The sequence below is a fragment of the Podarcis cretensis genome (assembly GCF_951804945.1).
Source record: "Podarcis cretensis genome assembly, chromosome: 8".
Lineage (NCBI taxonomy): Eukaryota > Metazoa > Chordata > Lepidosauria > Squamata > Lacertidae > Podarcis > Podarcis cretensis.
In genome coordinates, this window is record NC_137177.1 from 25,623,305 (window position 1) to 25,638,905 (window position 15,601).

Below are 15,601 nucleotides of genomic sequence, written 5' to 3' on the forward strand. Positions count from 1 at the left end.
GTATCGTACCGTTGAAGCAAACAGCTTTTCCCCAAGGAATCCTGAGAACCGTAGTTTATCTCTCACAGAGCCACAATCCACAGCACCCTTAATTAATGATGATGTTGATGATAATAATAATAATATTAATATTGTTTTTATTTATACCCCACCCATCTGGCTGGGCTTCCCCAGCCACTCTGGGCGGCTTCCAAAAAAAATATTAAAATACAGTGGTCTGTTAAACATTAAAAGCTTCCCTAAACAGGGTTGCCTTCAAATGTCTTCTAAAAGTCTGGTAGTTGTTTTTCTCTTTGACATCTGGTGGGAGGGCATTCCACAGGGCGGGTGCCACTACTGAGAAGGCCCTCTGCCTGGTTCCCTGTAACTTGGCTTCTAGCAGTGAGGGAACCGCCAGAAGGCCCTTGGTGCTGGACCTCAGTGTCCAGGCAGGACAATGGGGTGGAGACGCTCCTTCAGGTATACTGGACGGAGGTCATTTAGGGCTTTAAAGGTCAGCACCAACACTTTGAATTGTGCTCGGAAACGTACTGGGAGCCAATGTAGATCTTTCAAGACCAGTGTTATGTGGTCTCGGCGGCCGCTCCCAGTCACCAGTCTAGCTGCCGCATTCTGGATTAGTTGTAGTTTCTGGGTCACCTTCAAAGGTAGCCCCACATAGAGTGCATTGCAGTAATCTAAGCAATTACAGTTCCCAGGCTTCCTTGTGTATGTTTATTAAAGCCATGTGCCTTGAAAGTATGGTGTGTATGCAGCCCATTGTCAAGGGGAGATTGCAGGAAAGTTATAGCTCATGGACCTTGTGACTGTGACATCTCCCACCCTTCCAGGATGGGATTGAAAGGAATCCCCACAAATTACAGGGCTGACTGGTGAGAAGTGGGAGGGGAGGCCGCTACTCACCTCTTCTTACGACAGAGGAAAACCAGCAGCAAGAGGGCCGAGGAGATGAGCACAAAGCCTCCAATCAGCAGCATCACCAGCAATGGGGGCCCTGGAGAGAAAGGAAGAGAAATACAGTCATACCTCAGGTTAAAGTTGCTTCAGGTTGAGCGTTTTTGGGTTGCACTCCGTGGCGACCCGGAAGTAACGGAACGCATTACTTCCGGGTTTCGCCGCTCACGCATGCACAGAAATTGGCAACGTGAAGGAAGTGTACAAAATCAGGCAAGGTGTGAAGAAAGTGGAGACACAGAGAAGGATTTCTCCCTCTATCATAATACCAGAATGTGGGGTCACCCAAATATGCTGAACATTGAGAGATTCAGCACAGAAAAAAAAAGCCATTAGAAGCATGGAATCGGAAGGGACCCGAGGGTCATCTAGTTCAACCCCCTGCAATGCAGGAATCTCAGCTAAAGCATCCATGACAGATGGCCATCCAAATTCTGCTTTAAAATCTCAAATGAAAGTGTCCACCACCTTCTGAGGGAGACCGTTCCAGTGTTGAACAGCTCTTACCTTCAGAATAATTCTTTCGAATGTTTAGTCGGAATCTCCTTTCCTGCAATTTGAATTCACTGGTTTGGGTCGTAACCTCCGGAGCAGCAGAAAACAAGCTTGCTACACCATCCATGGAACAGCCCTTCAGCTATAACCCATCATTTCTGCCTCTGCTCCGACAGCTAGGCCAAGCCACTCCTTGCCGCCAGTGAGCACTTACCTGTTTTTTCCGAATTGATCACTATTCCTGGGATTCGGGTGAAAACGGCTGGGCTGCTGGTCAGGAGAGGGGAATCCTTGGGGCCACTGCGAACTGCAAAGGGGTAGAGCTTTAGGGGACGTACTTAACGCACCACACTTCAGGTGCTGTCTCCAAACTCTTACTCCAAAAGGGTCCAAACACAGCCCACTGTCAACCTCCGGCTGCAACATGGGTTATAGGGGGCAGGTTGCTTTTCTCACGTCAAGGCATTTCTCCATCTGGCCTAGTATTGTCAAGCTCTCCAAGGTCTTAGGCAGAGAAGAGTTTTTCCCAGCAGCTGCTCAACGGATGCTCGACAATATGGGCAAACCTCAGCCTGCCCCTGCTGTCTACCTTTTAGAATAGGGCTACCAGACGTCCCCGTTTCCTGGGGACAGCCCCCAGATTTGCAGATCTGTCCCTGGACAAATTCTGTCCCCAGATTTCCTAGGACCCTCGTACCTACAGGACCGCCCCTCCCAGTAGGCCCACGGAGGACCTTAAGGTCCATAAATAGCAACACCCTAGTGGTCCCGGGCCCTAAGGAAGTTAGATTAGCTTCAACCAGAGCCAGGGCCTTCTCAACACTGACTCCATCCTGGTGGAACGCTCTGCCTCATGAGACCAGGGCCCTGCAGGATCTGATTTCCTTTTCGCAGAGCCTGTAAGACAGAGTTGTTCCGCCTGGCCTTTGGCTTGGAGCCAATTTTATCCCCTCCCCCTCTTTCTTTTTCCTTTCTCCTCCTGTGATGAGGCAGCATTTTAATGTTTCGATATTTAAATGTTGTATTTTAATCTTGTTTTTAAGTTGTATTCATTCAACTTGTTTTTATTATTGCTTGTTAGCCACCCTGAGCCTGGCCTTGGCTGGGGAGGGCGGGGTATTAATAATAATAATAATAATAATAATAATAATAATTTATATGTCCCCAGGAAATGTGGCAGTGGCAATCTCAGCAGCCTGGAGCCAGGCTTCATTGAAAAAAAAATCTGGTAACCATATCCTAGAACCAGTTCAGAGGGTGGCACAGACTTGTCACATTCCTCCTTCTCAGTCTCTGCATTGCCTTTCTAGGCCTCACCAGGGACAAACCTTGAACTAGCAGGCTCTGGCTGTCATTGGCTCTGCCTCTTCCTGCCAGTAGCTCTGGCCTCACCTCCAGGCCTTGCCGGTGCCACTGCTACCAGGGGCTGCCTGGTTGGCCTTGACTTGTGACGGCCTTATACAATGTATAAAATATTACAAACCCCATTAAAAGCCACAAATAAATAGATCGTCTTTCCAAGAACCAAACACACAGCTGGCCCCACCCCTCCTTACTTCCGCCGTCGCTATAGGGGTGCTGGGACTTCAGGCGAGCCACTTGGCACCCCAGAAGCGCCACTTTCAGAGCCACCCTCTGGTTCCAGCTGTGGGGCACGATGCGCAGGTAGCGGGCCAGGATTGGGGGGATGAAGGCATTGGAGACTTCTTCGTGGCTGTTTTTATTTCCTTCGAAGACCTGGGATGGGTTAGAGAGGGTGAAATGGAGGGTCAACTGCGGGGACCTTTCCAAAGCGAGCTTTTGCTACCCGTTTTCCACCCTGGCCTAAACCATTCACCGATGCTAATCCCTCCGCACCTTCTCTTCATGACCACCATTGGATTTGTAGGCCTTCCAGTTCTTTCCATCCCTGCTGGAGAGGACTTGGTAGGACTTGACATAGTAGTCGTGCTTGTGAGACGATCCCTTAGTTATGATTCCTGGAACAGAGATGGGTTAAACTAGTACCTCACATACGACAATGGTGCTAATGTGTGAAATAGGCTCCTGTCATGCCACCATTGTGTCAGCTGCGGAGCTGCAATTCCCAGAGTTCCCTGGGAAGAGGGAACGGTTCTTAAAAACACTGAGAACTGCAGCTGTGCGAGGGGAAAAGAAACCTCCTAACATCTCCCAGCTCCCTTTAAAAAAAAACTACACTTTGTGTGAATCGCCCTGAGATCTTAGGATGAAATAAAATAAACACACTTCCCAGGATTCTACAGGGGAAGCCATTGTTAGGGTGTGAAACCTAAGACGCTGGCAAGTTAGCAATGTCATGTGACTTTAAGTAGTCAAGCTCGTTAAGTTGTTAAGTTGCTCAGTATATAAAGAGTGTTTGTTTTCTCTGCCTGTGGAGGCGTGAAGCAAAATGTCTGAAAGCTCCGGAGGTGTTTCTGTTATCTTTCTGCAATAAACCTGTCTTTGGAAAGACAGGCTTCCCTGTGTCGTTATTTCCTTGCTGCTGAGACTCTGAAGCATGTACTGCAACAATAATCTCTGCACTGGACTTAATTAATGCTCTGCAAAGAGAACTGTTGCTGGTTGCGCAGCGGAAGCGTTTACTGGACCAGTACACAGACTCTCTTAGGTTATGGCTCCTTCTACGTTTCTACAGCTGTATGGTGTGCAGAGAAAGTGAAAGCAGCTTTTGGATGAGAGAAGACCGGCTTGGTCGTAAATCCAGCTCTTAAAGGAACTGAGAGGCTGGAGGCGTCTGAAAAGTGAGTAAGACAAATCCCAAGGGGAAAGAGAAGCAAGGGCACACAGAGGGAGTAGCAGCTGACCCCAAGAATGGCAGTGGAAAATTTCCAGGTTCCCTTTACAAAGTTGAACTCTGCTAATTACGTGCAGTGGTCTAAGAGGGCTCAAGTCTGGTTGGAAGCCAAAGAAGTGTGGGCTGACCATGTCCAGAGGCGAAAGCCATTTGTGGCTGTTGCAGCAGATGCCACAGCAGAGCAACAGGCTGCTGCACATGCTCAGAACAGGGAACATGATAAAATGGACACTAAAGCTAGATGCATGTTGATGGTATCGATAGACGATTCCCAATTACCTCATGTGGAAAATTTAAGGTCTGCATTTGAAATTTGGGAAGCTCTTAGGCGAATTCACCATAGAGCCACCATAGAGCGTGGGGGAACTAGCAGGCAGAGTTGTAAGGAAGCCTCACAAGTGTCTGCTATGGCCAGCAAGTCATGTTTTCGATGTGGCAGCAGGTTTCATTTGATAGCAAAGTGTCCAGAAAAGCAACAGGAATTTCAACAGTCCAAGGTCAGTTTCCGGAGCTACAGGGGAAGACGAAGTGAGAACTACAAGAATCAACGATCCAGAGGGGGAGCAGGTGCTGATAAGGGACTATCTGCAATGGCAGCACAACAGAGTCCTAAAAGGAGCCAACAAACCTTGAAGTGGGTAATTGACAGTGGAGCAAGTCACAATTTAGTTCCAGCGACATCTAGTGGCAGCTTGATGAACTGCAAGACATTGCCAGTTGCAAAAACTGTGACTATAGCAGACAATAGTAAACGAGAAATGAACCTTAAAGGCACAATTTATGTTAATTGTTTGCAAACTAACCTTCCTGTTTTTGTTCTTCCAGGAATGAAGAATGGACTTTTGAGTGTGTCATGCCTGGTAAAAAGTGGCTTTAAGGTTGAGTTTGAAAATGATGTGTGCACCATTTCGAAACAGGGGAAGGAGCTAGTTAAAATTCCCTGTGAGGATGGGCTTTTTGTTTTGGATGAAGAGCAGTTAGCAGCAGGTAGATGTTCAACAGGTGAAGCGCAAGCTAAGTGTGTAAATAAGGCTCCTCATACAGGTTGTGCACATCTACTACACAGAAGGTTAGCTCATATATGCTTTAAGTATGTAAGCAAGATGCCAGATTTAGCTGAGGAGTGTAACATTAAACCCTGTCCAAATTTTCTGGATTGTTGTGCTTGTAAACATGCTAAGGTTAAGACATGTAACTATCCTAGATCTGATAGAGTAAGCAAGAAACCCTTTGAACTTGTGCACACAGACGTGTGTGGCCCTATGCCAGTCAAATCGCTTGGAGGTGCGAGATTTATGCAAATTTTGGTGGATGATTTTTCAAGGGCTAGTTGGGTTTTCTTTCTGAAAGAAAAATCACAAGCAGCTTCCATCCTGATGGATTGGATTGAAGAAGTCGAATGTAAATTTGACACCAGGGTGCGTAAAATACAATCAGATCGTGGTGGGGAATATGTGAACCACACGCTGGAGACGTGGTTAAAAAGGAAAGGTATAGTTCATAGACTTACCAATCCCTATTCACCACAGGAGAATGCAGTTGCCGAAAGAAAATTTCGAACATTACAGGAAGCCATTGCTGCTTTGCTGTTTGATTCTGGACTTCCACAGCGGTTTTGGGCTGAGGCTGCACTGTATGCGAATTATACTTTTAACAGAGTGTACAATAGCACAGTAGGCAACACTCCTTACTTCATGCTATTTGGGAAAAAACCAAAAATTGATCATCTAAGAGTTTTTGGATGTCGTGCTTATGTGCTGGTGCCTAGGGCACAACGTAGGAAAGGCGATCCTAGATCTAAAGAAATGCTTTTCTGTGGTTATCAAGCAAACACAAAAGGTTGGAGATTTGTGAATGTAGAAGGCAATCAAACAAAAATCACAATCAGCAGAAGTGCGGAATTTTGTGAACAGGATGGTTGGAATAAAATTCATGGAAATCCTGACATACTATTTGATGTGGTGAACAGTAACAATGAAACTCAGGCCCCAGGGCAGGTATTAGTTCCAGAACAGGCTGAGGAATTTGAGTCTGAGGACGAGGGTGAGAAATCACCTAGTTCACCCAAGTCTGTAAAGTCAGAATCTTCTAGCTCTAAAAGTTCACCCGTACAGCAAGAGAGACATGTAAAGTCAGAATCAGAAAGTTCTTCAACTACTAGTGACAAACAGGTGACGACTAGTGATTCTGGGTCAGAGGGGGAAACTGAAGGAACATCGCAGGAACTGTTAAGGCGTTCCAAGCGTGCCAACAAAGGTATACCTCCTGAAAGGTACCAAGCTATTAGTGTTTGGGCTGGTTTGGCAAATTGCGAACCTGAAAGTTTTGAGGAGGTTGAGCAATTACCCCAGGAGGAGGCCAGTAGGTGGCGTGAGGCCATGCAAAAGGAGTTGAATTCTATGAAAGAACTGGGTGTGTTTTCCATCACCAAACTGCCAGAAGGTACCAAGGCAGTAAGTTGTAGGTGGGTGTACAGGATAAAGACAACAGCGATGGGGAAACCAGAGTACAAAGCAAGGCTTGTAGCTCGAGGTTTTACGCAAAGAGAGGGGTTACATTATTCCGAAGTCTATGCACCCACTTCAAGGAGTGAAACCCTTCGGGCACTATTAGCAGTTGCTGCTCAGAAAGGGTTCAAAGTGAATCAATTTGATGTCTCTACAGCTTATCTTCATTCAGACTTGGCTGAAGAGCTCTATATGGAACTACCGCCAGGATTGAAAGTTGGTAAATCAAATCAGGTATGGAAACTACATAAATCTATTTATGGACTCAAGCAATCTGCTCATAATTGGAATGAGTGTTTGAATGACGTTTTGGTAGGCATTGGTTTTAGCAGGAGCAAGGCTGATAATTGCTTATATTTCAGAGGTTCAGGAGATGCTCAAGAATCTTTGCTTGTTTATGTAGATGACCTGATTTATACTTCAAAGACACAAGAACAAGTAAAAAAACTAGCCAAAGAGTTAAATAAACACTTCAAAGTTAAGAATCTTGGTGATGTAAAGGTCTATCTTGGTGTTCAGATAGATAGGACCAAAAATGGCAGTTTTCTACTGAATCAAAAAGGCAAGATATTGCAAATGTTGAAAAAGTTTGGCATGACGGAGTGTGCAGGTGTTAGAACACCAATGGAAATGGGTTTTGTAAAAGACAATGAGTTCAAGGATAGTGCTGAATTCAAGCGTGCTGAAATCTTTCAGTCAGCACTGGGAAGCTTACTTCATCTTTCGCAATGGAGTAGACCAGACATTGCTTACGCTGTTAACTTACTCAGCAGAGAAGCGTCAAAACCTAGTGTAAATGCATGGAAAGGAATTCAAAGAGTGTTAAGATATTTACAATACACTAAAGATTTTTGCCTTGAATTATCTTCTGAAGGACAAGCACAGATTACTTGTTGGGCAGATAGTGATTGGGGAAATTTAAAGGATAGAAAATCAGTGTCTGGCTGTGTAATAAAATTTGGTAACTCTCTGATTGGGTGGAGATCCAAGAAACAGAACCTGATTGCTTTGTCGTCAACAGAAGCTGAGTTCTGTGCCTTATCTGAGTTATGTAGAGATCTAGAATTTTACAAATGCTTGGCACAAGAGATGTATGAAAAGGCCATCACTCCAATCACTGTATGGGGTGATAATCAACCGTGTCTTAAGTTAGCACAAAATGGGCAGTTTAAAGGTCGTACAAAACATTTGGATATCCGCTTTCAAAATGTTTGTCAAACGGTAAAAGCAGGAATTGTTAAATTAAATTACTGTCCCAGTCATGAAAATCAAGCTGATGGTTTTACAAAACCGCTTGGGTTTCAGCGGCATGAAAACTTTTGTGAAGAAATGGGTCTGAAGTAATTTTGTTTTTGTATTGCCAGCGAGAGGGGGTGTTAGGGTGTGAAACCTAAGACGCTGGCAAGTTAGCAATGTCATGTGACTTTAAGTAGTCAAGCTCGTTAAGTTGTTAAGTTGCTCAGTATATAAAGAGTGTTTGTTTTCTCTGCCTGTGGAGGCGTGAAGCAAAATGTCTGAAAGCTCCGGAGGTGTTTCTGTTATCTTTCTGCAATAAACCTGTCTTTGGAAAGACAGGCTTCCCTGTGTCGTTATTTCCTTGCTGCTGAGACTCTGAAGCATGTACTGCAACAATAATCTCTGCACTGGACTTAATTAATGCTCTGCAAAGAGAACTGTTGCTGGTTGCGCAGCGGAAGCGTTTACTGGACCAGTACACAGACTCTCTTAGCCATACCTGTTTAAAGTGGTATGATCCTGCTTTAAAAGTGTGGTACAGACGGAGTCTATGTTTGCTCCATAGTTTAAACTATGCCTTTCCTGAATCCTCTCACATTCAGCTTTATCAGATGGCCCCAAGTTCTGATATTGTGAGAGACTTGCAATATAGAACAACAGCAGCCACCGAGTTCCTCCTCTGTGGACCACTGGGACCTGATTCTTGAAGCTTTTTGAGACCAATCAGCTTGTATGTTTAACCCTATCCCCTTGCTCTGCCAAACACCAGCCGGAGAGGCAATCAGATAAGCCCCCTTTCCATTCATGCGTTCCCTTCCTGCATTCCGCTCAGCCCCCAGCCAGCGTCACAATGCCTCTCTTCTTCCTCACGCCAATTAACAGGCTAACGTTCTGGGTTTGCCACAGCAGAAAGGGCCCAGCTTGTCCTCAGGCCTTACCAAACAATAAAGAATGACTCTGAAATGACATAATATGAAATTTGTTCTGTGCAGTGGTGGCCTGGGCCATATCCCTGAGGTAACGAGGGGCAGTGAAGGAAGGAATGGGGGAAAGAAGCAGAAGAAGGCAAGAGGAAGGCCTCATCTGCACTGTGCATTTAAAGCAGGATCATACCACTTTAAACAGTCATGGCTCCCCACTGCTGACAGCCAGGGGCACCCCCCTGGACTGGATGCAATAAGTAAGAAGGCAGACTGAAGTTGGGAGGGCAACACCCCTTTCCCCCTAATGGACCAGTTCCCCTAATGGACCAGTTCCCATCCCACCAGTGATGGGAAGGATATCTGCTTAGGACTCTGGAAAGCTTCTGCCAGTCGGAGCATACTGGACAAGAGTCATTATGTCTCTCCCTCCACTCCGCCTGTGGAAACAAACAAACAAAAAGATGCAGATACTTACTGACCTGTGATGTTCCTCTTTCCACCCAAGTCTATTTCCAACCACTCATCTGCAGAGCTCTGAAGTGCTGCCCAGGAAGTGCCGTCGGCACCGAAAGAGGCGTGCTCTGCTATCCAGGCCTTGTTCTCCCCCATGGCGTTCTGTTCGTGCCAGTAGGATGAAGCGTTGAAGCCAGATACTTCCAGGAAACTGGAGCAGGCTGCGGAAGGAAGGAAAGGGTGGCTTTTGGCTGAACGCTAGGAAAAAACATGTTTCCAGTAACAGAAGTTCAGCAACGGGACCAATTAACTACAGAGGCAGAGCTGGACGTATTTCTTAGTTTCGTTTCTCTTTAAGTGTCTTGGTTTTGCAATCTTAAATTGGATTCTCCACATTTTTGCAGCAATTTGTGGTTGTTGTTTTTAAGGTTGAAGATTCATCAGCATTATAGCGGGAACAGAAATCCCTCTAAACAAATACACCAACAAATTAGTACGAGTGACATACCTTTGTGAAAGATGAGACGTTTTTCAGATAAAGATCCCCTATTCAAAAGGAAAAAGAAAGATGGATAAGATTAAGGATCTTGAGACTCAGGTTGCTTCCAGACGACCTCTTTATTGAGCATTCACCCTTATTTGTTTGCAGGGAGATTAGAAAATGTTGGCTATTTAATGAACATCCGATTTGTCCCCTCACCTTTTTGAGTAAAGTCCATTGGCAAAGGTTGACTCGTAGAGAGTGATACCCTTCTCTCGAGACACAGTGACATGTCCTCCTTGCTCATCTAAGATTACGCCGGCATGGACAGCAGCTTTGCAAAGAACAGATGTCTGCAGGGAATATATATTATAAGACAGTGAAAGGAAAAAGATGGTGGTGACAAATCCTCAGGCAGCAGAAATCCAGCGGAAAGAAACCGCGGGAATGGAGAACATTATTTTATGCATTTAAAAAAAAACACACCCACCCACCCCTCTAAGTGGTTTACAAAGTAAAATTGAAAATATTCCTTAAAAATACAAAAAACAAACAATTCTAAAAAATGTAAATAAGCAATCTTAAAACCACTCTACATAATACTAAAATTACATTCTGAGCTTAACTGCTGATCTTCCCATACACCAGATGTGTTGCAGGGATAACATTACTAAAATGGTTGTATCAGCATTGAAGTTATATTTATTGTTCACTGCCTTGGTATCTTTGAAGAAAAGCAGTTTCTAAATATCTTAATAAAGAGAAATAAATAGAGGCAAAAAAAAAGGAAATTGGGAAATAGATGTGTGTTTTGTCCATGTGAAGAACCATCTGTAAAGAATGTCACATTTCTTTTTAAATAACTATTTAAACCCTTCACTGATATCACATTTTGGAACATTTTAATCAATGCGACTCCTGTCTTTATCACACAATATCCTGTTTGAGGCTGGGGACTAGTAGGGTTTGTTGGTTAGGGGTCTCAGCAATAGTTGAGGCTCGGCTGCAGAAGGTCAGGACAATGGTTAGCTCATTGTGGGGCTGGTCAGCAGAGACCTTGGGGGTATTGCTCTGGCCACCATCAGTGGCCAACTGTGAGCTTAAAGGTGGACATTTCAAGCCTCACTCGTTCTGAGGGATACTTGAACCTTTCAAAAACAGCGCAGTGTTGTCTGCAGCCCCGCAGGAAAACATATTCAGTCAGGGACTTTCCACTGTAACAATTTCAAAGCCGGGTAGCTATGTTTGCCTGTTGCAGCCAAAAATAACCTCTGAAGAGTCTTCTGGCTAATTAAAAACCAACAACAATATGGCATAAGCTTTAGTGGATTATTTCATGCCCCTTCAGATGTTATGGACTACAGCTCCCATCAGCCTCAGTTATCCTGGCCAAGGGTCAGGGATGATGGGTGTTGTAATCCAAAACACCTATGCCTTTCTGAAAGCACAACTGGTGCTGCAGGACTCACATCCCGGTAGCCTTGGTTCGTGTTGCCCCAGATGTCTCCCGTTACTCCTTTGCAGCCTGCAGGGCAGTAAACTCTGCAAGAAAATAAAATACAACATAGTGTTGGGTCCTTCTCTTTAAGTGGGAGCATCTCTGTATAGCTAGCCAGTTTTCATATATCCTCAGGTGGCATATGCATGCTTTAGGGTTCCATTTCTACCATGCTATAACTACTCTGTGTTCTTGGGGCTCAAGGACACTAAGAAAGACTCAGTCCTAGTTGAACACAGATTCAAATCCCTACATTAGGGTAGCAGCACAGAGGGAAGCAGCCCCACAAACCTGCTTAGAGGGCAGGTTTATGCTGGCCTTGAGTTGTTGTAATTTTTTACCCTACGGTCCCAAGGCGGGTTATAACAATTAAAACACAGCATTAATATTAAAACACAATGTTACACTGTATAAAAAAAACTTAAAAACTTAAAATCACAAGAATTGGTGGGTCCTAAATCTCAAGCGTCGGAGGTCAGGGTAAAGAGCTGTACCTTCAGCATTTTCCGAAAGCTGTATAATGAAGGTGCCAGAGGGACCTCTGTGGGAAGGGAGCTCCGCAACTTGGGAGCTGCTGGAGAGAAGGCTCTCTCCTGAGCCACCAGCCGTGGAGCTTCTGAGGGTGGAGGAACACCCCTGGGTGATCTTAGCATCCAAGAGAGTCTGTGGGGAAGGAGGCGGTCTTTCAGGTATTGGGGGGCCTTTAGGGCTGTAAGAAGAATCCCATCTATGCTTGGAGTCTCACGTAAGGGAATACTCACCTGATTTGTTCCTTCTCATAATGGATTCCCTTCTGCAAACAGGAGATCAGATCTAAAAGAGGAGAGCGCTCCATTGGGTAAGAGAACTTAGAGCCTGGCTGATTGCAATCACAGTGACTCTGACGCTCTGACACCTTGATCTGGATACAGTGGGTTTTCTTCAAATAAGTCCTACTCAGAGTAGACCCATTGAAATTAATGAACCCAAGTCAGTCATGTCCATTAACTCCAATGGGCCTATTCTGAGTAGGGTTACAATCCAATGGCACCATCAGAGCAGGACATTAGGACAGAAGTCTAGGACCAGCAGAATAGGCAGCAGGGTAGACTTACCACATTTTAAAATAAGTGATGAAATTCACACTTCCAGCTAAAGTGTGTGTGTGGTCCGGAATGGGGTGGGGTGGGAGAGTAAGACCATTAAGTCTAAAGGGTCTTAAACAGGCTTCCTCAGCCTGGTGCCCACCAAATGTTTTGGACTCTGGTTCCCATCAGCTTTACTCAGCATGGCCTATGGTCAGGGATGATAAGAACTGTAGTCCACCAACATCTGGATTGCACCAGGCTGGGGAAGACTAACCTAAAATTACCTAAATGAACCACTGTCTGGATCCAAATGTAGTCTGGGCTTATAGAAATCAATTCAGCTCTGCAGAACTCACTTTTTCCTCTGTATGTGAGGAAAACAGGCAAATCTGTCGTGCGGCACAAAATTTCAGGCAATAGACATAATCAGTTCTACTAGTTCAAAACTAACAAAATGAATTCCAGTAGGGACAAATGTAAGGTTCTGCACTTAGGCAGGAAGAACCATATGCACAAATATAAGATGGGGGCATCTGGCTTGCAAGTAGTACACGCAAGTAGTAGCTCTAGGGCAGGGGTGTCTAACTCAAATTCACCGGGGGCCGCATCAGCAGTTTGGTCACCCTCAAAGGGCCAGTTGTATCTGTAGGACTTACAGTACAGGAGAGAAGGGTTCAGGCAGCCGTTGGATCTGTCACATCACAGGATGGCATGCGCTCAATATAAAAACAAGTGGAGGTTTCCTGAATGCATGTAAAGTGGAGGTTTCCTGTGTAGAACGGCCGGCGCCACTAGAGGGCAGACGTTCTCTGGCTTGTAGGCTGCCGCGCATGCGCTGAAGAGGCGGCTTTCTTGTGTCAAAAAAAAAAAAAAAAGCAAGAATAAAAGGTGAAGGCTGGCAGCTGCCGGCGGCTACACGGGCCACATGACGAGGTCTGGCGGGCCGGATTCGGCCCGCGGGCCTTGTGTTTGACACCCATGCTCTAGGGGGTCTTAGCGGACCACTAGCTTAACATGAATTGGATATGTTTAGCCTGGAGAAGAGGAGAGTGAAAGGAGATACAATAGCCATCTCCAGATATCTAAAAGGCTGTCACATAGAAGATGGAGCATGCTTGTTTTCCCCTACTCTAGAGGGTAGGACTCGAACCAATGGCTTCGTGTTATAAGAAAGGAGATTCCAACTAAACACCAGGAATAACTTTTGGAGAGTAAGAGCTGTTCAACAGTGGGACGGTCTCTCTTGGGAGGTTGTGGACTCTTCTTCCTTGGAGGTTTTTAAGCAGAGGTTGGATGGCCATCTGTCATGGATGCTTTAGCTGAGATTCCTGTATTGCATGGGGTTAGGACTAGATGACCCTTGGGGTTCCTTCTAACTTGACAGTTCTATCACTATGACTCTATCTTCTGGAGAGTGTCATGAATTTGCTACCCCTGCATTAGGAGATTCAACAGCACAAGCTCTATGGGGATGAGGAGCTGCACACCTATGAACCATGTTCTAGGAATCTGTTCCTGAGAGAAGAGAACTGCTTGGGCAAGAGCATCTGATTGACAGTGCTATGCTCCTAGCAGGTCAGAAACAAATGTCAAGAGTGCAGTCTGTTCCAAGATGGACACAATGGGAGTTGTTTCCCCCATTTCTCGTAAGAGAAAGAATACCAAGCTGTCTAATGTCCAAAGTTTCTCATCAACCCTGAGAAACTCATATCCTCTTATGATCCCTCTCAAAAAATCTCAAAGGGATGATGGGGTGGCGGTGGATGGTGACTCACAAATGTTTGTGGTGTGGAAGACCCAATGACTGGCTGCTTGTGTGGGGCCTTCAAAGGCAAAGGCCAGCTGCAGATGTTTCCCATTGGCATTCTGCCTGCCAGTGTCAAAACACAAGGCATGATTCTCATGCATGTAATGGCTCATTTACACTGCTTTGGGGAAGGGCTGTGCCTTTGTAGGTTCAACCCCTGCCTGGCATCTTCAGATAGGACTGGGAATGTCCAGGCTTGGAGCTCTGGAGAGCTATTGCCAGTCAGTGTGTAGACAATACTGAGCTACATGGACCAATGGTGTGACTCGCTCTGAGACGACATCCTGTGTTTCTCATCCTTTGGGAAAGGGCCATAGCTCAATGGTAGAGCATCTACTTTGCATGCAGAAGACCCCAAGTTGAATCCCAGGTATCTCCAGGAAGGACTCCAGGGTTTCCTTTGCTTGAAGCCCCTGAGAGCCATTGCTAGTGTAGATAGTACAGACTGAGCAAGATGCACCCATGTTCTGACTTGCTGTAAGGCAACTTCCTAGGTTCCTGCGTCCCATCAGCAGGTCCTTCAACTGGCAAAGGAGGAGAAACGGGTAACTAAAGTGATCAGGGGTCTGGAGCACTTTCCCTACAAGGAACAGTTTCACTGTATGAACAGCCACAAATACTTTAAAAAAATAAAATAAAAATATCATAATTATTTTTAATTAGAAAGGCATTCATCAAAGGGCAAGAGTGACATATGGATGAGTTCACTGAGATGCCGTGGTGGAAGTGGAGAGTGTCCACTGGCAGAAGGCTGAAGAGGCAAAACTTTTCCCAGCTACCTCAAACTTTGCACCAACTGCACGGTGCGTATCTCTCTTACCTGATTGGTTGCCACTGGCATAAGAAAGGAGGAAGCCACGTCCCGAGCGATGTGTTGTTGTGTTGAACAAGATGGTCACTGGGGTGGAGTCCATCACCAGGACTGTGCGTGGAGGATTTGAATTGCTACAATATGGGCCTGGAGAGAGAGAGAGAGAGAGAGAGAGAGAGAGAGAGAACAAGAACAAGTTACACTCATGAATCATTACATCAAGAAACACACTGGTTATCCAGCCCAGCCTTAAGCAATCATCTTCAACAATGGATCAACAGAGAGCTCAGATTGCTCCTTGATGTCTAACTTTTCTACCTTCAGTTTTTGAATGCAATCAAAAAGATGATTCCCATACTTTTTATAAAAATATTTTTATTGATTTTCCATATTTATGTACTATGAAACAACATTAAAAAACAAACCCACAGTATCATTGTCTTATTCCTGAAGTTAACTTAGCAGGTCTCTCCCCAGATTGCCATGAGTCAAAGGCAGGTTCTGAACACTGTCCTCATGTTATATGAAGTCAAGGAATGATTACCAAGTATTGA

At 45.3% G+C, this 15,601-nt stretch overlaps 1 protein-coding gene across 2 annotated transcripts in view; it reads right to left on the reverse strand.

The window, feature by feature from the left end:
- LOC307221497 (discoidin, CUB and LCCL domain-containing protein 1-like) overlaps positions 1 to 15,601 on the reverse strand; it is a 45,609-nt gene that overhangs the window by 4,821 nt on the left and 25,187 nt on the right. For both annotated transcript variants that reach the window (XM_079986021.1, XM_079986020.1), the window contains exons 3-12: positions 15,057 to 15,194; positions 12,124 to 12,175; positions 11,334 to 11,406; positions 10,084 to 10,217; positions 9,892 to 9,929; positions 9,410 to 9,604; positions 3,307 to 3,428; positions 3,006 to 3,186; positions 1,664 to 1,756; positions 904 to 994 (exon numbers count right to left, since the gene is read on the reverse strand). In XM_079986021.1, coding sequence (XP_079842147.1) covers positions 904 to 994; positions 1,664 to 1,756; positions 3,006 to 3,186; positions 3,307 to 3,428; positions 9,410 to 9,604; positions 9,892 to 9,929; positions 10,084 to 10,217; positions 11,334 to 11,406; positions 12,124 to 12,175; positions 15,057 to 15,194 — 1,117 coding nt within the window. The remainder of the gene's footprint in view (positions 1 to 903; positions 995 to 1,663; positions 1,757 to 3,005; positions 3,187 to 3,306; positions 3,429 to 9,409; positions 9,605 to 9,891; positions 9,930 to 10,083; positions 10,218 to 11,333; positions 11,407 to 12,123; positions 12,176 to 15,056; positions 15,195 to 15,601) is intronic.